This window comes from Pteronotus mesoamericanus, unplaced genomic scaffold (assembly GCF_021234165.1).
Source record: "Pteronotus mesoamericanus isolate MK-2021 breed Mesoamerican mustached bat unplaced genomic scaffold, CSHL_Meso_final scaffold_36, whole genome shotgun sequence".
Lineage (NCBI taxonomy): Eukaryota > Metazoa > Chordata > Mammalia > Chiroptera > Mormoopidae > Pteronotus > Pteronotus mesoamericanus.
The window spans coordinates 23,734,086-23,756,477 of record NW_026555313.1 but is presented as its reverse complement, the minus strand read 5'-3'; the positions used below and the strand labels follow the sequence as shown (position 1 = coordinate 23,756,477).

Here is a 22,392-nt window from a genome sequence, read left to right as displayed (position 1 = left end):
ATTGATGATTTAGGATTATTCTCCTAAGGGTAAGTGTAGTGGGGAGACTGAGATATAAGACTCATTAACTGGAGAGAGCAAACTATAAGGTTTTTATTAGTAGAGCTGGTTACATTCAGACTTGGGCTCTGTAAGAGCTGAAGCCCCTAATGTATTGAGCAGGCAAGGCAGTCCCTGGAAGTCTGACCCTGCAGTTAAATTCCCTGGGGTAATCACTCCCCAGAGAGCAATGATAAGGGCACTGAGGGCTGGGATAAAGGCACTGGACAGTAGCAACCCAGGCACCTGTGCCCCACAGACCAGTTAGTGGGCATCATTAAGCTGCCGTGCAACGTCTAAAATGTTCTTGGCTCCTTTGTTCAGCAACAAGTTGGCCAGGCTGATGCCTAGGTTCTCAGCAGCCAGCTGGGCTACTCGTGGAATGTTCTGGGCAGTGATGCTCACCAGCTGAGGGTCATCTTCAGGGCCATCTTCGTGCTGGGTAAGGGAAGAAAGTAAGATTTGCTGAGTACAAAAGGGGAGATGAGGCAGACTTGTTTATTACCCTTCCCCTCACCCTCATCTTGGTACCTGGGCAGGAGCATGGATGGTGGCCTGCATGGTCTCTTGCATGCTATCTGAGCCATCCAGACTCCAGACTCCTCCCGTCAGGTACAGCTGGTAAAGAAAGAAAATTGCCTCAGCATATTATGAGAAGAAACTCTAAAAACCTGGACTCTCCTTGCTAGCAACTCAGGATGCACAGGGAGTACCACAGTTCTTTCCCTACTACCCTTCCACCGATCTTCCCTGCTTACTTGTCCATCCTTTATAGCTGTATGCACTGCTACTGGTACGCTGCAGCCTCCTTCCTGCAGTAAGAAGTTCTCCCTGTGAGCTCCAAAGACCCTTAACCACCCTGTGACAGGAGTCCTCAAAGATCCATAGGTCTGTGAGGACGTAACTGAAAAGGAGGCTAGGGGCCCAGACCTGGGTCCTCTTCATACACAACGTTCAAGAGTGGGTTACCACTAAATACAGAGCATTAACTTGAAAATCTCCCCACTGCCCTTTCAATTCCCTACCCCTCCACAGATGGAACACAGGCCCTACCAGGTGCTTCAGGAAGGCCCGTTCTGCTATGCAGCAAAGCAGAGTCTCAGGGTCATGTAACACACCCACCAGATCCAAGATGTCCTGATCGTTGGCTCGGACTTCCACGCCCAGGGCCCCCTGATGAAAGAATAGCTTAAGACATCAGGCCCAATTTTTTCCCAACCAATGGAGCAAAGGATGGGAACCAGCCCACCTCCACCGGCTCCCCAAGGTCTTTTGGTAGAGTAGTTTCCCAACACTCCCCTCCCTAGGAACAATTATGTTAGGGGAAGCAGATGCAAAGGTTCTGCTTCTTGGGTTTATCAATACATGGCTTCCTTGATCAAGCATACCTGACCCACAGCATACATGCATTCCTCAGGGTGCAGGATCTGTGGAGGTACAAAAGGCAGAAGCATGGAGATGGGACTAAATAAAGGCACACAACAGTGAAATGGGGCTTCCTTACATAGAAAGCCTGGAAGGGAAAAGAGGGAGTCTGGCCTTTGATCCCCAATCTTCCCAGGCTGGGACTCTTCCAGCTTGCAGTGTTAGAGGTGGGGTGGTCAAGAAAAGTACCATATTTTGCTTGTATATGTGTGTATTCATTATGTGTATATGTGTATATACATAAGTGCATAATGTGCACTGTTTTGCCCAAATTTTTGAGGGGAAAATAAGGATATGCATTATACATGGGTATAATGATTGCACACCATGGGGTATCATAATCCCATGCATAATGCACACAAAACATGGATGCACATTACATTCAGCAAAATATGGTATATAGGCACGTCCTGGCTGGCATTGCTCAGCTGAGCATCACCCTGCAAAGCGAAATTGCTGGCTTGATTTTTGGTCAGGGCATATGCCTGGGTTGCAGGCCTGGTCCCTGGCTAAGGCACTTGCAAGAGGCAACCTATTGATATTTCTGTCACACATCGATGTTTCTCTCACTCTCTTTTTCCCTCCCTTCCCCCTCTCTAAAAATAAGTAAAAAAATTTTTTAAGAGTATATAGGCAGGAAGGGGATAAAGATTAGCTGTGGAGGGAATAGGAGAAGCCCCTACCTGCCCTATTCGATTCTGCCAGCCCATGCGCTGCAGGCCAGCTGCAGCCAAGATGATGGCACTGAACTCCTGCAGCTCATCTAGCTTCTGCAGCCGTGTGTTGAGGTTTCCTCGCTGTGGAGAGATGCTAAGGACCATGAGCATTGTTCCCTCTGCCCGAAACACTCTCCATCTAGCTGGCTAACTTCTCATCTTTTGGTTTACAGCTTAATGGAAACAGGTAACACCTCATACCACATACCAGATACTATGCTAAAGTACTATTATTTAATTTTCACAGAAACTATGAGGTAGATTTTATTATCTACATTTTACAGATGAGGAAAATGATAAGAGAGCTAAAACACTTGTCCAAGATTACAAAGATCTCTAAAAAGCCTTCCTTGCCTCCAAAGTCTGTGTGTAGATGTTCCAATTAGAAGTTTCTCTACTTTACATATTGGAGCACTTAGCACACACTATTTTAGGTTTATAAAACATAGTACATATTCACTGTAAAAATCAAAACAATATGGAACATAAAATAAACATGGAAATACTCTTCATCCTCTTTATCACCCCCCAGAGTAATCACTGTTCAATATCATTCTGTATTATCAATGCCTGTTTGTCTCCCAAACCAAAATATAAACTCTATATGAGTAGGGACAATGCTGACCTTGCTCACCATTATCCTCAGTGCCAAGCTGAGAAAATATGGATGGATGGATGGATGGATAGATGGATGGATGGGAGAACAGAGAGCACACTGCCCCTACGGTCTACTTCCTCTGGAAGCCCCTTCCCCTTTCAGGACTCTTAGGACCCTCTGGACTTCATCTTCTACCTGGGCTGCTAGCTGCTGTCCCCTCCCTCTCCTAAAAGGATACAATACTCTTGAACTCCAGATGTGGAAACTTTCTCTGCAGCTGAGCTGCTCTCCGCAAGGAGCTGGTTCCCACCACACTGCTCAGAGAGAGGATTTAAAATGAGATTTAGCCCTAGGTAGGCATTGTTTCTTTCCTCCTTCCAACCCTCCACCTTCCATGCATTTCCCACCAAGGTGCCTACCCAGGCCCCACTTACCTCTTTTCTGGCAAGGTTTCTAGGGTCTTCCCAACAAATTTTGGGTGAAAAACAACAGCATCATAGGGGTTCTCTCGTCTAGGAGTGGAGGGAAGGTCATAGAACGAGAGATCTCAGTTAAGGTCACTTCTAGTTTCTCTTGATAGCCAACTAACTAGCATTTTCTGAGTTTTTCTGCCATGCTTAATACTCCTCAGGGCAAGGGAGACAGCTCTAGAGGGCAGAGGGCCAAGTCCCAAAAGGAAAAGCCAAGGTTAACATGCTGCCTATCCCCTCACCCCTAGCCCAGGCCCAGATTCAGAGGACACTTACTTGCAGATGGCTCCAATAGTGAAGCCCGGAGGAAGCACAGTGGGCAGGTCCTTCAAGGAGTGAACGACCAGGTCCACTCTAAAAGATAGGGTGGGGGCAAGGAGAAGGTCAGTTAAGGAACCAGGCCTCTCTGAGACCTCAGGACCCTGAGACCTGTTCCCTTTCACCCTACCCTCTTACCCTCCCCCAATCAAACTTGCACTCCAGGCAGCCAGATGGCTCAGGACCAGGACACTCTTCTTTTCTGACTCCTGAAAAACACATACGACTCCCCCTCGAGCCTATCCAAGGATTTAAGCCCAGCAACCTAGCTGTAGCACTCTGGGACCCTAGTAAGAGGCTGGGAGGGCCCACGTTCTCCTGTCTCTCACTTACTCATTCTTCTCTAATGCATGTTCCAGCTCCTTGGTAAATAGGCTCTTCTCTCCAATCTGGCATGTGAGAAAGAGCATCAGAAAGAATCTCTTGGGGTAAGGAAAGAGAAGGAGGACAAGGACTGGGGGAGAACTGTTACCTTAGAGAGTGCAGTATCAAGAATCCTGTCACCTGTGGTGGACATAGCAACTGAGGAGAGAGTCAACCAATCAATCATTGATCAGAATTTATTGAGCCCCTACTGAATCCAGTTCAGCACAGTTGCTAAGATTCAAGGTGGACACAAAGGCACATAAGCCCCAGTCCCTACCCTTTGGGAATGTACTATCTAGCAGGAATAACCGACACCCTCAAAAAAAGACCCAAAGCAGAATATATTCAATTCCAGGCTAGCCCAGGTAGAAGAGGAAAGGGCCCTCCAAACTGGGAAGAGCCAAGAATTCTTGGAGGCTATGGGACAAGGCTTTGGTCCTAAGCAAAGCCAGAAACACTGTGCTCACCCCTCCAGAGCAGTTAAGAGCTTCCCATTAGCTTTGATTCTTGTATGGAAAACTCACTGATTTCAAACTGCAGGCCTGGGTTTAAGGCTTTCAGCATTGCCACCACACTGTCCGTCTGTATGCGAGCCAGCTGGGGGCAAAAATTTGGATTAGTCTGTCCTTCCCTGGCCTCTGCTCTGAGCTGAGACACTCATAGGGTCAGGGCCATCCTGAAGGGGTTAAAATTCAGAGAAGGGGTTGAATGCCCACCTAGGAAGGAGAGGTGGTCCAGTTTGAGAGTCCTCGTTACCCCAACAACTTTCCCAGCCTAGAGACTATCTCTCCACAAAATGCAACCTGCCATTCGGCATAAAATTTAACACGCATCCACCCCATTTCTCCATCCCGAGCTGCTGGGAACTAACCCTTGGGGGCCCCCCAACTTAAAATACTGTGAGCACAGACTCTTCCAACAAACTTGCTCCACCCAGTACCTATAGACTCACCTGGCTCTTGCGGGTACCCACGCGAATCACTCTCATCTTTGGGCTGTTTTCTTCCTACAAAAAAAAAGAAATTCCTTGGGTCACAGTCCCCTCTGTTCCTTGTGTTCTTCAAGACCTTGTCCAAGAGCCAGAATCACTGGCTTGGAAGAAAGGAACCTCAGCCCCTGGACTATGGCAACCTGAGTCTTGGAGTAGGGAAATATCCCAAGGCTGGTCCCTTTACTTTCCTCAGTGCCTTCTCTCCTCCTCACAGACCCAGAGAAGCAGAGACCAGAGGAAAACAACAGTAGGATCTTCTATTGCTGCAATAACCAGGACACTGAGACGTTAAGCCCATCCTGGCAAAGGCAGTGGGAGTGCTGTACATAGCCAGGTGGGAAAAGAGATAAGGACTATCAGCCTGGGACAGGGAGGGTGGGGCCTGCAGCAGGCAGGGGCAGCTGGGGCCACACAGGGAAACTTACATGGAGACACTAAAGACAAGTTCAGCATCCACAAAAGAGCAGGCACTTAAGGAAGCTTCAGTGCCACCCAGGCCCAAGAACTACCACTATGAATCCCCTAATCTGATAGGATTGATACATAAAGGACCAGGGCCAACAGATTTGATGTATAGTCCTGTTCATTCTCTTGGTTGGGTGATCTTGAGTACATCATCCCTTAAGTACTTACTAGTTCATCTATAAAATGAAGAAGTTTGGACCCAAGTACCTTCTGCTTTTGATGTTATATAAGACTAAAAAGCATTCACCTACAGTGCTGCCTCTGGTTTCACTAATGAGATATTGGGACATCAAAAATCAAACCAAGAACTCAAAAAATTCTGCCTCCTTCCAGGACTAAGGTGTTCAGTGCCAAGCAGGGAGAACTAGGTTCTTCAATCTGAAGAAGGTCCTATTTCACTCTAGATCTGACAGTAGCCACTATACATATTTTCAACTTTCCCTGTTCTGGCATCTTAACCTCATGAAGCTCTTTTGCAGGCAGGCATCTGAGGCAGAGGTGACAGCTGGTTGCTCTTGGACTCCAGTCTATTCCATTGCTATCACTCCTCTAAAAAATAAACTCAGGGGGACCCTGAGTAAATTAGGCAAGACTTGGAAAGCTAAATATGGCCACTAAAATTCTGGGCTACAGGAAGAGTGCAGATGGCCTCTGGAAACTGCTAGGGTCAAGCAATCCCTTAATTCAGTTGCTTCTGCACAGCATATTCAAGTCAAATTGTTCCATTAAAAAATTACTTAGCACATATGTACTAGAGCTATCGCTTTTTTAATTTTCATAACCACCTAGCAGGTAGACAGGGCATGCATCTTTGGGTCCATGGTACAGAAGCAAAGGCTGGCTCTGAGGGGTGAAGTGGTTTGTCCAAGCTCACATCACTGTCTTTCTTACTCCTAGTGCAGTGCTAAGGAATGTCTGCAATGGCAAGAATCCCTCTTCTCACCAGCAGGCTGGGCAGGGGGAGATAAGCAGCTGCCCTATCTCTTTCTTGTCTTAAGCTGGCAGTGGCCTCCACCCAGCTCTATAGTTTGCATCTGCACCAGGCCAGAGCTTCCGCAGAGCAGGCTAGGAGTAGGAAGACCCAATGGTGGTCCCTTCTCCCACGATGGTAACCCAGTGCTGTTTCAGCTGGAGACTGATAGTAGGCTGGGGATGGGTGACTGCTAAAACGAAAAAGGGGAAGTAGGTGCACTTCCAAGATGTTTGTGTACAGTTCAAGACTTGGAGGTATGCTCTCCTCTCTGGATGCAAAGTGAAACATTGACCCAAAATGGGGAAATCCCACCTCAGCCCTGTTTCATGTGAAAAGATCTCGGGGAATAGCACCTTGTCTTCTGCAATTGAATTTCCTGGGCTGGGTCACTAAACCTACAGCCTTGGAAGCCAGCCCTGGAGGAATCCCACCCAGATCCCCACAAGAATGGGGGTTCCGTTGGAGACAATCCTTCCCCTTTTGACCCCCTCCGCACAGCTCAAGGATTTCCTCTACAAATACTTCCAAAGGGGACCTCAACTACTGGCCCTTTAAAAGCTATTCGGGCGGGGAGATAACAGATAGGAATTCCGACCAATAGGCGACAGGTGGTGGCAACCCAGGGCCAATCACTGCACCACTAGTCCGGAAAACCTAAGTTCCGAGAGTCACCGGTTGAGGACTCACCACCGTGGCGCCCGCATTGCCGTTACCGGACATGGCTGTGCTCGGAAAATAGGGCCTGCCGCAAGGATCCAGACTTCGGAAAGCCAGAAGTACCGGCTGGTGAGCACCTGGGCCTCAAAGGGGCCGAGCTTCTCCGGCACCCTGACTGTTCTGGGTCCGGCCTTATGTCACTTCCGGTGCCTGCCCTCAGAGGGGCGGTGTCTCCCTCTGGTTGGGAATTAAGGACGGTTGCCACAGAGACCTAACCTTTCGGTTCCGCCCCTACTCTGCTTGACTGAGCGAGACAGGGATTTCTCTGCCCTAGTCTTCCTAGTTGGGACCCAGGTCTATGACCTACTCATTTCTACTTTTCACCTAAGCCTCGTTCTGAGCCAGCAATACTGATGGCCAGTGGCTAAAATTGCTCCCGAGATTAACCCAGCTATTCCCCTTTGCAGTCCCCTCCTACCACTACCCAAATGGATGGTCAATTAAGCGGCAAGAGGAAAAGCGGACTGATAGTAGGCTGCATTTTACCCTAAACATTACCCTAGACATTAACCCTAAAATGCTGCATTGGAAGTAGAGGATCCTTGAGCAACTTACCATGCCCCTCTAGGCTGGACTCAACATCTACAAATGAGTGCTCTTGGAAAGCTCGTCAGCCAGAATTTTACAGCTTTATCTTTTAGCTATGGTACAAGTAGTGTAAGTGGTACTTCCTTTGCTCTGTTCAAATTTAAATTTAGCTCTGCTATAACCCTGAAATAAGAAACTTTTCTGTTTTTAAAATGAGGTTCAGAGATCAGAGATGATGCCTAAAGACAAGTAACTGTGAAGTGGGAGTGCCAAACATATGGAAAAAGAACTTGCTAGAAAAAGTGCCTTACCCACTGTTAATAACCTGTATTGAGCACCCATGTGCTAATCACTATACAAAGAACTGGATGAGTATCCCTTCATGTCATAGGCCTTTTAATAGCCATGAAACAAAGGTGTTATAATTCTTAATGTACAATGAAGGAAACTAAGGTTCAGAGAAATTAAGTGTATGTCTAACCAGGATTCAAACTCAGTTGATCCAATATCTTAGCCACTTCTAAATACTACCTATCCACAATGTCCAAGTTGTTTCCTTCAATTAACCCAATAGGAGCAATTTCCGACAGGCATCATAAACCCGTTACATGAAACACCAGCATCAAGAACTTCAGCTGACAACTTCAGAGAGGGGAAAAAATGTTTCAATAAAGGCCCTTTTATCCTGCTTATCATCTTATATTGAATACAGCAAAACAATAGCCTACTCATTATGAAGGTGGTAGACTTGGCTCAAGGCTCCCCATCAGAATCTGTGTCCTGCCTAAATACTTCATCCAAGAGCCATAGCATAGGCCAGACTAAAGAGCAGGAGCTGTTTGGGGGCCTCAGTCCAAGATGCTCTTGGAGCTCAGGCGTTAGGTCTTTTGCAGAGGTTCTTCAGTATACTGAACTCTACTAGATGCCATAGGTCCTACCCATTCCTGGAATGAGGTCAAATCAATCTTGCCTGGGTAGTGTGCCTCCGTTGGCTGGAGCACACGGTAACCAAAGGTCACTTGCTCCATTCCCAGTCAAGGCACATACCTAGGTTGTGAACGTGGGTTCAATCCCCAACTGGAGCGTGAGCAGGAGGCAACTGATTATGATGTTTCTCTCACAATGTTTCCTTCTCTCCACCTTCCCCTCTCTCTCTCTGGAACACACACACACACCCCTGCCCCCCCACTCTGACCTTTAAGGAGCTCTCTAAGGAAATGGAGCTCTAAGGATGCAGAGGGAGAGAAGTACATTCTATAGTTAAGAATCAGCAGCAAGTCCCCAGAGTAAATTTAACAATCCTAAAATCATTGTTATCATTTTATTTATAGACTCTGGGAGCAAGGACCCAAGCACAGGCTGGTGCTCCTGGATAGGGAATAAAGCAGCTATTGTCCATACTCAAGAGGTTACTGAGGTGCCATCCCCCACTGGTCTTGAATAATCTATGCTGTTCAAAAAGTCAACAGGAGAAACGGTGGACTGGCCAAAGAGAAGGCAGGGAAAAAATCTCCTTTACTCCTGAAGGCTGTGGCATCAAATCAGAGTGGAGTCCTGGACATGTCTGCCTGATTCCTGTAATCCTACTGTTGTGGATCCACCATCACACCCCTTCCACAAGCTGTTTAAGTGCCCCTTCTGGAATGCATGAGCAGGTCCCGCTGCAGCCCGGACTCCAGACTTCCAGTCAGCCTGGCTGTGGGAGGGTCAGTCAGCAGAGTCAATTTGTTGAAAACACCTCGACCAAAGTAGTCAGCAATCACAGAGAAGCTGTCATTGGAGCACTTGAGCTGCGTGGAAAGAGGAGAGTAGAATTAGAACTAAAGTGCTTGTTTCCTCAAATATGGGGGGGAAAAAAAGCCCTGCAGTGCTCCCCTAACTCTCTGTGAGTGGATACTCAACTACCCTACTCTTTCCCACCTGGTGCTGGAACTGATCATGGAGATCTCGTTTCTGTTCCTGGGCCCGGATCATATCCATGACCTTCCGGTTTTCAGGGAGGCAGGTGGGGCAGTCAGCATCACTTTCTGAGTAACTCTCAAAGCAGTGTTGGTGGAAGGAATGTCCACAGAGAAAGTGGACTGAGGGCAACTCCAAGGCACTGTTACAGATGCTGCACTTGGTCTTCTGGAAAATCTTCGGACTACAGGCAAGGGAGACCAGAAAGGAGTGGCAAACAGTGAGGGCAGGGCCAACAGCCAAGTGAAGAGAAGGCAGCTGGGGTCAATAAGTAGGGAGAGATCCAAGACCCTTCTCTTCTTACCACCTAAAAAAGGTCAGAAGAGGACAACAGCGCTGGGCCTACAGTGAGTCTCAGAATGCTCCCAGAAAGCCCTATTACCCCAGAGGGATACTTTTCTCTTTAAGTTTTCACAACTGCCATAAAATTGTCTTCCTGGTTTTCACTTAAATTTGACCCTTTCAGACAGGCCTTTCCTGAATATCTTGTAAATTCTCTCTCACACACACACTCCTCACCCTATACCCCTCAATTAATTTTCCCCTTAGAACTTATCACCATCTAACATACTACATTTTGCTTATTTAACATGTTTACTGTCTGTCTCCACCTCTACAATGTAAGAACAGTGCTTGGGACACAATAAGGGCCCAGTAAATGTTTGTGAAATTGTTCTCTAATAATAAATACTTTACAATGTTAAGGGCAGAAAAGACTTAAGAGTAAGCAGTAATGTCTACTATACGTTTACATCAATTTTCCACTTTTTGTATTTTCTAAAGCAAATTTTTTACTTCTGAATGGCTTATAACTGCACAACTTAGATGTATGTTTAGAAAATATAAAATCTAGGCATACCCAGAGATAAAAGTATCTGTCCTAGATAATACCCTCTGAAATCCAATTAATAATAATGTATGTAATAAACCCTTCTTTGGAGTTTCTCCATTAAAACAAATCTTCAAGCATAAAATGCTCAAACACACTCAATATAATCTTTTGTCTTTGAAACTATTTAATGGCAGAGAACAAGGTTATCCTCTGGACATCTCCACTTATACAGATGCCAAGTACCTTGCCTTGAGCTCCTGAATCTCCTGGCGGATGCGGGTGGTCTCCTCGCGGTACCGTCGCACCCGGAGCTCATCCTGTGCAATCTGCTGGCTCTGTTTCTGCAATTTTTGGACCAGGTAGTCCCGGATGACAGACAGGGTGGCTGTGGAGTTGTGGGCCAGGGTCTGCACCACTATTAGGGTCCAGGAGGAAACCAAACAATGAACCAAGAAGTACCCTCTGGACAGAGTTGAAGAGCTCTTGCCCCAGAACCCCCAATTTTTAGCAGCTAACACCTACTCACCCACCCTGTCCTTCCAAGTACCTAGAAGGGGTGGCATAAGGTTCTTGTTCTCAATATGCTTGAGCACAGCTGCCACATACTCCTTGCAGTCTTCCTCCTTGCGGGCAAAGTAGCTGAGCGCCTGTTCCCACAGGGAGGGTTCCTGCTCCCCATGGCGCTCACACACAGCAATCACCTGCCGGTACTGCTCATGCTGCATGTGGTAGTGCATAATCTGCTGATACCTAATGCCAAGGCAAGGCACACCTCAGTGGCTGCTGTTGGAAAATTACTTGGATGCTTCCCCCCTTCCCTGAAATCCCCGAAACCCTTACAGCTTCCCCTGCTCATAGAGGTAAAGGACCCCATCCTGGAAGTCATGCATCTGGCAGAGGACCAGGGCCTTGTCAAAGACGTCACAGAAGCGGCCACTCTTCAGGAGGGAGACAGCCTCTGCATGAAGCTTCTCTTTGACCTAGGGAGGGAGGAGAGTAGAACTGCTGGACAGAAAAGAAACAATCAAAAGGCCTCCTGGGACAAGGCAGGTTAACTATCTCTTCCCTTCAATCCAATTTCGTCTTCATTAAGGACCATTTAGCTACCAACCGTGAGGTGTTATTGGTCTACAGAAGGCAGCAAAAAGCAACTATAAAAGATAGAAAAACTAACTGTCCTCCAGCACCTCCTGTAGCTTTTGCCAGGCCTCACCTGTGGATCCTTTTCATGGGCCCAGTTCTGTAGTCGTAATTCAAGGAGTGTGTCATAGACGCCCTGTGGTGAGTTGGGCTGCACTGTACTCATGTGCTCTAGGAAAGCTTTCAGCTCTCGTGGATTGTTGGCAAAGATGGGGATAAACTCCTCTGAGTTGGCCTAAGATGGCAAGGGAAAAGAGAAGAGGCCACAGAAGAGGGCCTGGTACCCATGAGGCCCCTAAGGTGATCCCTGCTGCCCAACAGCCATTTTCCCCGAGGCCTCACCTTGCAGACTGGAGCTTCCCTGTCACCTCGGCCTTCAGGGCTGGGCTGATAGTCAGTACAAAGTCCCTTCAGCAACTGAGTCATCTGCTCTGGTATATGGTGCATGAGGATCTTGCCATAGCGCTTCATGTTGCTCTCTGCCTGCTCAAAAGGCAGTTTGCCAATGTATCTAAGGGCTTCCTGATAGTTCTGTGAAGAGGTAAAGAACAGAATAAAAGTGCATGCTCCTGTCTCACCCACCAGGAAGCACTATCATTATTCCAGGATGTCCTAAAAAAAGAACAGAACTCTGAGTCAAGAGTCTCCTCTATCTTGCCCTGGCTGGTGTGGCTCAGTGGATTAAGCGCCAGCCTGTGAACCAAAGTGTCGCCAGTTCAATTCCCAGTCCAGGGCACATGCTTGGCTTGTAGGCCAGGTCCCCAGTAGGGGGCGTGCGAGAGACAACCATACACTGATGTTTCCCTCTCCCTCCCTTCCCCTCTCTAAAAATAAACAAACAAAATCTTTAAAAGAAAAAAAAAAAAAAAGAGGGTCTCCTCTACCTTGATGTCCTCTAGCTGGATCTTCAAGTACCACTCATGATGTGCATGATTCTCGGCCAAATAGAGGGCTTGGGAGTAGTAGCCAGCCTGTCGGAGGACCTTGATGGCTGTCTCCACATCAAAGTGGACTTCACTCTCACTCTTTGTCTGCCGGGAAACATATGACAAAATCATTCACAGGTTGTGGTTAGGTAAGGGAGAGAAAACATGCAGCTGATTCTAAGACCACATTGTTAAGATAATAATGAAGTCCATACTCTTAAAGTATTATGTTATCCTACCTCTCAGAAAGCTTCTGAGAGCCAAAGTCTTCCTCCACCTCTACTATTTAGAAGGACTCCTCTGAGGACAAAGAGCTAACCAAACGCTACTTCCCTGGGCTTGGATACCACAGGAAGTTCAGGCATCATAAAACAAGAGGGGAGATGTGAGAGAACTAGTGGGAAAGGCTATTCCATTTTCCAGTTTATAGACCAAAGGGTCAGGGTCCCCAAATAAGGTCAGCTCTTTCTCTACATCCTGCTGAAGGGCAAGCCCTGGTGGAGCTGCCTCAAGGAATAACCACCCCACCACCACCATCACCCTGCACCTTGATGAACTCCTCCAGCTTCAAGCTATCCTTGAGTTTGGTATAGCAGTTGAGCAGCAGGGTGGTGTGGTCGGCATTGGCCAAAGACTGTCGATGCAAAGTCTGCAGGTAGGCAGTCAGGTTGTGGATACGCTGGGCATCCAGAAACTTACGGATCACATATGATGGCTCCAACTTTCCAATGGTTCTAGGAAGATATGTGCATAAAGAAACATCTAGATCAGTGTACTTTTCAAACCGCCACGTGCACAGGAATCACTTACAGTTCTTGAAATGCGAATTGTTTTAGTAGGTGTGGACTCAGGCCTGCAAGCCTGCATTTCTAACAAAGTCCCAGGTGATATTGATACTGCTAGACTGTGGACCACATGAATAGCAAGCCTCCAGGGAACTGGGTTTTTGTTGTTCTGTTTTTTTAAATTTTTATTTATTGATTTTAGGGAAAGAAACATCAATTTGTTGTTCCACTCATTCATGCATTCATTGACTGACTCTTGTATGTGCCCTGACCAGGGATCAAAATCCACAACCTTAGTGTATTGAGATGATGTTCTAAGCAACTGGGCTACCAGGCCAGGGCCAGAAAACTGGTTCTTAAAGTTGGCTGAAAACAGGAATTCTAGAGAGTTGGGAAAAAAGCTAAAAAGGTTCCTAAAGTTCCAAGAATTAATACCAAAAAAAGAAAGTGCTGAAGTATTAGGTCAAAATGAATAACAGGGGTCAAACTATAAAGTTTAAACTAATGGGTATTCATCAGCTCAACTGCATACTGGTCATCAATATGTGATCCTGAACATTCTCTCTCCAAAAAGGTATATTGTCTCACTCAAGGCATCACAGTTTCTGCAGGGAAAAAAGGAAGGTTGCTGGTGGAGTCCACTCCCTTCCCCAAGCATAGGTTTTAGCCTATCTGGCTGTGTGTCTCTGCATTAAGAGCTGCATACTCAAGCACCACCATACTAACCGGATATACTGCTGGACAGCCCCATCATGGTTGCCCTTGCTGTAGAGATGGTCCCCATACTGCATGAAGATCTGGGCCAATCCATCACTGTCCAGGTGCTGGCTCTTGGCCAGGTTAATTGCCATCTCAAATAGGTTCTTCTTAAACAGCATCTGGAAAGAAAGAGATTAGAAAATTGGTAGATGAAGTCCTGGGGAGACACATTCCCAGAATGAACCCACAACATGCCAGACAGTCCTAAAGTTTCAATCTGCCTAAATATTAGACAGGTCGAGACCTCTCAGATACTCTCAAGACCAACATCACCTTACCTTCTAGGGTTCTCTGCAGACAGAGTGGACCCAGAAAGTGGGCTCTGGCTCCCAGCCATTACTTCCCTCTAAGGCCTCATCCCAGATCATTTACCTTGTAACTCTACTCTAAGGTAGCTGAGTAGGGCTGTGACCCAAAGGAAAGGATACACTCTGGCCAAGGTGACTTGGGGAGCCTTTTCCTACAGTTGTCTTAGTGCCTGTGGCCAGGTCTGGGAACCTGGTGGCCTTGCCTCCAGTTTGGTCTGTGTGTCCTTCTCTTGCAGTGCGTGGACCCGCCCATCCCGCGTCAGCACGTACAGAGAGCCCCACTCAGCAAGCACATCCACTATATCCTCAAAGACAGCGCTATAGGCTATGAACTTGTTACACAAGTCATAGATGTTGAGAATCTGCTTGTCAGAGCTCTGTGGGTCCCTGCTGGTAAACTCTGACCTGTATGGGAGAAAAAAAAAGCACCAGATATTTGTACCCTCTCTGCCTCAGCTTCCCCTTCATTTCTTTTCCAGTGACGACTTTGGAGCTGCCCATTTCACCCAGGACAAATCACCTCTTGGCCCCTCTAGAAGCTCATCCCATAAAATGCAGCATTGTGCTGACAGTTGTAGAAAAAGAACATATAGACCTGATCTTATCCTGTAAGATCCTACAACTAACATAGGTAAGAGTAAAAAATTAAGTACATTCAAATACCCATTCATTTAACAAATAATCAGTGCCTGGTGTGTGCAAAACAGTGTAAAAACAAGCTAACACCTGACAGTGATTACTTCCATCATGCAGAAGACCCAACCACCTCTTTCAGGTGGCTCAGAAGAAAAATACTGTGTCCTACACTTCACAATTTCTCTACTACTCAATCCCTTGTTCCTCTGCCCCAATTTATTTTGACTAAAGAGTGAAAAAAAACCAATACCAGGTCCAAAATTCCCTGGAATGTTCTAGTGCATCAGGGCTGCTCAACAAATGTCTGCAGCAAAGCAGATTTTTCAGTAAAGACGTTATAATTGAGTCTACGTGTAAGCATAATCTACATAAAACCAAAGTAGAAGACTGAGAGGATCTAGGCATTAGGGTTTTAAAATCAGATTATTTTGTGGGGAACAAGTCCAGCCCTCTCCCTTTCCCTTTCCCTGAGAGTCCTTACTTGGGAGAAACCTTCCGGTCACGAGAGACAATGACAAGGTAGCCTCTAAACCAGTGAGCAATGAGTTTATGGCCCTCAAAGGCAAAGCAGGGCCCACGTTCATCAGGCTGGTACAAGTAGACACACTCATCCCCGGCCACTATGAACTGTAAGTCCTGAGAAGGGTCACTTAGGGCTGAGCAGCGTAGACCACAACCATGAGTATCCAACTCCACACGAGGGTAGTCCTTTCCAGAAACTATATAGGACTGGAAGAAATAAGAAAGGGTTATCAGGCTCCCTCTGAGGAGGTAGTATCTAAGACTTCCCAAAAGTATTCCCGTCTCCATATTAACTCTCTTTTTAATTCTTAGAATCTTAAGACTTTCCAGGCCGCTTGCCTTCTCCATTAATCATCCTCCATCTCCTAAATACATAAGTAGGGACCACAATTCTCTCCTTTGTATATACTATCAATACCTACTACAGGAATTCTGCAAGTAGGAGAAATGCAATAATCTCATACTATTTTATAAAAAGACTATTCTCGAGAGTAGGCTGTTATAAATTAGGAGCAATGAGAACAAGAGAAGTAAAGCAACTTGTCCAACGTCACTAAACAAGTTAGGAAAAAATTCAGGTCTTTTACTACAAGCCCAGTTCTCTTCCTAATTCAACTCTTCCCCACCTCCTAAGTGATGAAAAATATTAAGCTGAGCAAATGATTCAAGGCTACATGACGAAAAATGTTAGAATTCTACCTCTCTTACCAGTTCCTTAAGCTAGCTCCCTAAGCAGAAAGAAGCCTTCTTGCTCACCCCTAACAGTGGAGGTCCTAGTTATACCTGAACGTTCTCCGTTGTCACAACAAACAAGTGAGTCGTCTTTCCCGCTTGGCGGAAGGCCAGTCCAGTAACAGGATAGTTGCCCTTGTGCAAAATCTGGGTCTTGCTATGCCGGTCCCGAGTGATGTCTCCTTTGTTCAATGTAACACTGCCATCTGTGAAACCTGTACAAGAGCAGGGAACAGCACTTAACAGAAGCTGAAAGACCTGGAAGCACAAAGGGGAAATGGCCATTTGAAGCATTCATTTGAAGTGACAAGATTTCCCCTCATACACAACTTCTCCAATGGTTAATATGAAGATAGGTACTCTCTGACTCATTTTCAAAGAACGAAACTATATCTAATTCCAAACTTAATAACCCTGAAAAAATGGTCTCATGAAAACAATGATGATGAGCTGAAGAAGCAACTCTGAGGAAAATCTATAAAGAATCCTGGAGCTATCCTGACTGGTGTAGCTCAGTGAACTGAGCGTCGGCCTGCAAACCAAAAGGTTGCCAGTTGAATGCCAGTCAGGGCACATGCCTGGGTTGCAAGCTGGGTCCCCAGTTGGGGGTGTTTGAGAGGCTACTGATCAATGTTTCTCTCGCACATCGATGTTTCTCTCTCCTTCTAAAAATAACCATGGGGGGAAAAAATGAATCCTGGAGCTTTAGCTTTCTCTTTTTTAAAAAATGGATTTTATTTATTTATTTTTAAAGAGAGGGGAAGGGCAGGAGAGAGGGACAGAAACATCGATGTATGAGAGAAACATTGATCGGTAGCCTCTTGTGCGCCCCCAGTTGGGGACCCGGCCCACAACCCAGGCATGTGCCCTGACTGGGAATCAAATCGGCGACCTTCCAGTTTGCATGCCCGCACTCAGTCCACTGAGCCACACCAGCCAGGGTGCTTTGCCTTCTTTCTGCTTACCAATGGCCATAAAGTTGAGATTTTCATGGACAGTTAAACAAGATACAACAGTTGGCTCCGTTCCTGGAATGGCAGGGAAGATTCGAGTACAGAGTGGATTGCCACCATCTCTCTTCTCCAGGTTCCAGATCTTTACCTGTGAGCAGACCTCACATGGGTGAATGCCAGTCACCCTCCAACAACCAACCCTTCCCAGGCTTCTGGTCTTTACTATTACCTTTCAAGGACTCACCAGGGGATTGATGCCCTGTTCATCCTCACCTACAGATGCCAGAATGTTGTGCTGCTTCAGCTGGTACAGGTGTGTCACCCGTAGTTTGTAGGCTTGGAAGCCCATAAGCTGTAGGGAGCGGGGCAAGAACCAGATCTGGCCTTCCATATGTGTAGAGTAGTCAAGGAGCCTCCTTTCCAAGGAGAGATACACTTACTCAGACCAGAACCCAGATAAAAACATACATACTGCTCTTTAAATTTTGCACGCATTTTCCCACACATTATTTCCTGGGACTCCCTATTTTAAAACAAACGAATAAAAAAGTCCAGGGTTTAGAGGCAACAACATGAAAAACAAAGCAGCAAACTCCTGGTTTCATTTACTTTGTCACCACAATATTGGGCAGGCGAGAGAATGACACTTTTAAAGGCAGCTTGCATCCTTTGATTGATCTTAAAATACCCCTACTACAAACTGATATTTAATTATACTCCTTTTACAGATAAGAAAACTGAAGCCGGGAGAAGTTAAATGATTTGTCCAAAATTACCTAGTTGGCAACAGGTTAGAGAACGGACTTCTTTCTCCCCTCAGGCCCAGTGGGCGCCCGTCTAAAAGACAGCGGCACGTAGCACGAACCCCTGTGACGGCAAGATTTCATCCCCGCTGTAACTCTTCAGGGATCCGGGAAAGGAAGAGACAGTTTCAGAGGAAGGATATCTCCGAAGACTAGGCTCCCTCGGCCTGAGTCGCAGACAGTGATGCCAGGAGGGAGGCAAAGGAACTTGGAAGCAGCTGGTCCAGAAGTAGGCACGGCCCCGGGAGCGGGACCATCATTGCCCAAAGGTTCCTTAACCAGCTCCTTGTCGAAGAAAACAAACCGCCGCCACTGCAGGTAAGCCGCCATCTTGGTCAAACGCCCCAAGCTGCTCTGAGAAAGGTCACGTGAGAAGCTCCTGCGGGTCACGTGATTCAACAGCTTCCTGGAACCTGGCTGCACCGGCGCTCTCCAGCAGGGGGGCCGATTTCCGGTTGCTGGTAGAGTGGGCGGGGCCGAGTGAGACAAGGCTTCCCGCCCACGACTGGAAACGGAGCTCGGGAATTTGCGGTGTGAAACCGAGCTGGCTAAAGTGTTTTCAGGAGCTGGGCCCTTCATCTCTTTGAACATCAGTTTCCTTCTTTTTTCAATATACAGGCATTGAAGGATCAAGGTGAGGAATGTCACGCGCTTTGAGGACTGTTATGAAGCATAAATGAACCAGTATGTATGAAAACTGGTTTTTCAACTGTCGGAGAGAAGTAAAATAAGAACTTTGTGTCTGCCTCCAGCTACGGACTGTGAACCACAGTCAGTATCTTATATTTGTTTTCGTGTCCCTTTTAGAGTGTGTGCCTCGTAATAGATACTTAAAATATGTTTCTAAAACAATCTGGGAAATATCGATGGGGCGGGAACTCCCAAGAATCTGGGTTTTTTCCCACCTTTCAAAAGCGGCAAGGTATGGGACATAAATACAACACAGCAGAAAGCCTGGAAAGTGGCAGTTCTCAGAGCTGAATGATTTAACAAGTGGTAAGTGTCTAAGCTATTCCGGGGCCATCCACAATCCCCAACTATGGCAAAATCAACTTGTCCACGCAGAAAACTGTAGGTGTATTGTTGGTGTATCACAAGGAGCTACGTACAAAAATGACATAGTCATTTTGAGAATATGTACCTGCAAAAAAGTGGCCATGTGGTTATTTGTGAAGTTTATTTTTGTGCGCGCACACACTGCTTTTTAGTTTTAGAATATTTTACTCTTTATTTCCCCCAGCCCAAGTTCCCAAAGAGCAGGGGCTCTGTCTTATTTACCATGAACCACGTATAACAGAGCCTGGTAAGTGCTCCGTGTCTGTCTGAAGGGATGAATGTGGACGATTTTCCTCTTAACCCCTCCGCTCCCCAATCTGGCTCACAGGAAAGGTAGTGTCCATTTGTCTAAAGAGCTAAATGAGGGGAACAAATTGGCCACCACCAGCCATACAGATTTCCTAATTTCCATTCCATCGTAGATTTCTTTCCTCTGTCACGCGGGTATTGGAGCTGTTTCAGGCTCTCAACCCATAGGCAGAAAGCACAGATGGGGAATAGATTGGACCCATTTTCACCCACTGAACATATTTTGTACTACTCATTAGAATTGTTAGATAGTATTCAGTTGTTAAGACTATGACTATGTTAAAAGGAGCAATATGAAAACAGCCTTGAACAGCAGTGTGGCATCTTTTTTGGTGACTTGGGTGCCCCCTCTCCTGTTCAGTGGCCGGGACCCAGAGCCTTCCTTTGATGTATGAACCTGGTAAGGCCTGTGCCCATTGATGAGGGTACAAAACAAAGACTGACCTTCCAGAATGACTCACATCTCTTCAGATCTACTGTCTTCCTTCCTTTCCTCCTTTGATAAATGTGTACTGAGTACACACTATTGCTGGAATTGTATGAAATGCTGAGAATATAAACGTGAACAAGACACGGTCCTTGCCCGTTAGGGAGCTCAACCACTGCCAGAAAGGGCAGACATAAAACGGACTGACAGTAACCAGCCCATAATTTAATGTAGTGAATTATATCTAACAGAGTGCTTTCACTTTTTGCGGACTCTTCGTAGGAACCATCTGCAGAAGTAATATTGTCTTTGATGAGAAGTGGAATCTCAGAGAGGTTCAAGTGACTCTGGGCAAAAACATCAAAGTTCTTTGGAAACAAAACAACAGTTCTTTAGTTCCTTAACCTTTCATTGGTTTGCTCATATGTGAAGCTGGGCTGTACTTGTCAGAACATACACCGGGGTTTCTCTTTTAGTTATACTTGTCTGAATCCAGGAACTTAGGAGAGTGAGGAAGATAAGCAGGCAAACTGCACAGAAAATGATTATGTGGACAGGTTCACTTAAAGCTCTGCATACTAAGAACTCAAATTCTGAAGGGACTAAAGATATAGAGGCAATTCAGATCTTCAGCTTGAAATTAGAAATCACAACTCAGAATCAAGAATTGCCTAGCAATCCCTTCTTTTCCCTTCAGCAAATTGGTCCCTCATGATGTACAACAGTTGTATCCGCTGGAGCACTTCTTGTTCCAGCTGCAAACTTTTATTTTCTATCAGTATTTTTTTTTCTCGTTTGGCTCTCTGGGGAGAAACCATTTTCTACAATACTTAAAAGTCTGGGTTTTCTCTCTTAGCTCCTCAAAAGGGTAACAGTAGTTTCCACTCTAGGAGCAAGATCAACCTAAAGTAAACTCAGGTTTTATAGCATGAGAGCCCAGGGTCCCAAGGCTACAGTGAAAAAGGAAAAACAATTTGCTGGTTTTTGATTGTGAAAATCTGGCCTATGAAATAAATTTTATAGGAAATAAATTTCCCATGAACTTGGCAAAGCATTGAACTGAGCTTTTAACACTGTAATTCTGCCTTTTAGTTTTACTTGTCTAGACTAGTAACAAAAACGATGTTAATTAATGTGTATTTAGTGCTTAGGATGTCCCATGCATTGTGCTAAGCACGTTACCCTCTTCTATAATTTTTACACCAACCCTGTGAAGAAGTACCAGCATACCTCTATTAATGATGTGGAAACTGAGACTCAGGAAAGCTAAACAACTTGCCTGGAGGCACATAGGCAGGAAGTGGTGGAGTTCTTAGACAAATCCATGCCTGTCAAACTCCAAAGCCCTGTATTCTGGGTGCTCAATTTAATTTTTTTTAGACCACTCGAATCCATAAATGTGTTATAAGTCTGGATGATTTTCCATGATCACGAAGTCACAGAATTTTCAAGAACCCTAAAAGTCTTGCTTTCTCTTTTGGACACATAATCATCCCCATCTCAATGCAAGCTGGGAAATGTTACCAATCCTTTGGCTCTTCACCCCTCACCCATATCCTATTCAAATTCATATCAAGACTTTTTAAATGTCCTAAAATATTCTAGTGTTATAAAAGATACAGGGGCTGTCACACTGCTGTTGGGGAGTGTATATTGGTAAACCTTTCTGGATGGCAATTTGGCAATGTCTAAAAAATGAATTAAGCCTTTATTTTTACTTGTAGAATTGTATTCTAAGTAGGCTATAAGGGATTGATCTGCATAAAGATTTATCAGTGAAGGTATTTGTTGCAATTTTATAATAGCAAGAAGAAACAACCAGTTGAAGAGCAATTCGGTAAGTAAATTATTGTACTTTTCTATGCTACAATTCCATAAATATAGCCACTGAAAAATTCTATATAGGAAAAATATGATATAGCAAAATTTTTGCAATAAATTTAATGAAAAACAGTCACAAAGTATTATCTCCATAAAAGTTTAAAGTGTGTGTGAATTGATTACATCATAATGCTAAAAGCGATTTAATCTAGAAAATGGAATTCTGGGTGTTTTTTAATTTTATTCTTTTTTCTTTCTCTATGTTCTTCCAGTTTTCTTCAATAACCACATATTTCTTTTGTAATTCTAAAAACGTTGTAGGAAGTAAGAAAAAAACTTATCCTGGTGCAGTTTCTCTCCTGCTAAAAATGGGGTTTCCCGCGAGCTAAGTTTACAGCAAAATCACACATACAAAATAGATTTTAAAAATTTTTATTGAAGTATAACAGTCATACAGAAAAGCCTACATACTACAGGCCGCAGAATTTTCACAAAGCCCTGGCAACCAGCACTGTAAACTGAGCACTGCCAACACCCCAGACGCCTGCCTTATGCCTGTTTCTACCCACGAAGGTAAGGCACTATCCCAATTTGTCACTAGAGCTTAGTTTTGAGTGTTTTTAAACTTTATGTAAGTAAAACATAAAGTATGTACCCCTTGGCTCCTGGGATTCATTTAAGTTATCAAATGTAATTGTAGACCATTCATTTTCATTGCTACATAGAATTCCATTGTGTGAATCTATTGCAACTTGTCCATCCAACTCTTGGTGGGCACTTGGTGGGTTAGTATTAAATTTTGGCCATTATGAGTAAAG

At 45.4% G+C, this 22,392-nt stretch overlaps 2 protein-coding genes across 6 annotated transcripts; both read right to left on the bottom strand.

Annotated features, from left to right (window-relative positions):
* Positions 1–106: 106 nt before the first annotated feature.
* Positions 107–7,224, bottom strand: HMBS (hydroxymethylbilane synthase). 2 transcript variants are annotated; one of them, XM_054592392.1, is made up of 14 exons: positions 7,049–7,224; positions 4,885–4,938; positions 4,457–4,529; positions 4,039–4,088; positions 3,900–3,955; positions 3,525–3,602; positions 3,213–3,290; positions 3,017–3,095; positions 2,148–2,261; positions 1,428–1,466; positions 1,093–1,212; positions 798–851; positions 571–657; positions 107–477 (listed from the first exon to the last, which is right to left on the bottom strand). In XM_054592392.1, the coding sequence occupies exons 1-14, from the start codon at positions 7,079–7,081 to the stop codon at positions 304–306; spliced, it is 1,089 nt and encodes a 362-aa protein (XP_054448367.1). In that variant the 5' UTR covers positions 7,082–7,224; the 3' UTR covers positions 107–303. The 2 variants fall into 2 exon arrangements, with proteins under 2 accessions (XP_054448367.1, XP_054448368.1); XM_054592393.1 differs by having other exon boundaries at positions 3,017–3,092.
* Positions 7,225–8,924: 1,700 nt separating this feature from the next.
* On the bottom strand, positions 8,925–18,311 carry VPS11 (VPS11 core subunit of CORVET and HOPS complexes). 4 transcript variants are annotated; one of them, XM_054592386.1, is made up of 16 exons: positions 18,105–18,311; positions 17,403–17,551; positions 17,171–17,318; positions 16,257–16,420; positions 15,433–15,680; positions 14,519–14,720; positions 13,975–14,126; positions 13,011–13,197; positions 12,422–12,568; positions 11,880–12,068; positions 11,611–11,772; positions 11,238–11,377; positions 10,924–11,147; positions 10,641–10,812; positions 9,527–9,749; positions 8,925–9,396 (listed from the first exon to the last, which is right to left on the bottom strand). In XM_054592386.1, the coding sequence occupies exons 1-16, from the start codon at positions 18,289–18,291 to the stop codon at positions 9,232–9,234; spliced, it is 2,859 nt and encodes a 952-aa protein (XP_054448361.1). In that variant the 5' UTR covers positions 18,292–18,311; the 3' UTR covers positions 8,925–9,231. The 4 variants fall into 4 exon arrangements, with proteins under 4 accessions (XP_054448361.1, XP_054448362.1, XP_054448363.1 ...); XM_054592387.1 differs by having other exon boundaries at positions 10,945–11,147; XM_054592388.1 differs by having other exon boundaries at positions 10,945–11,147; positions 17,171–17,306.
* Between the last annotated feature and the right edge of the window lie 4,081 nt (positions 18,312–22,392).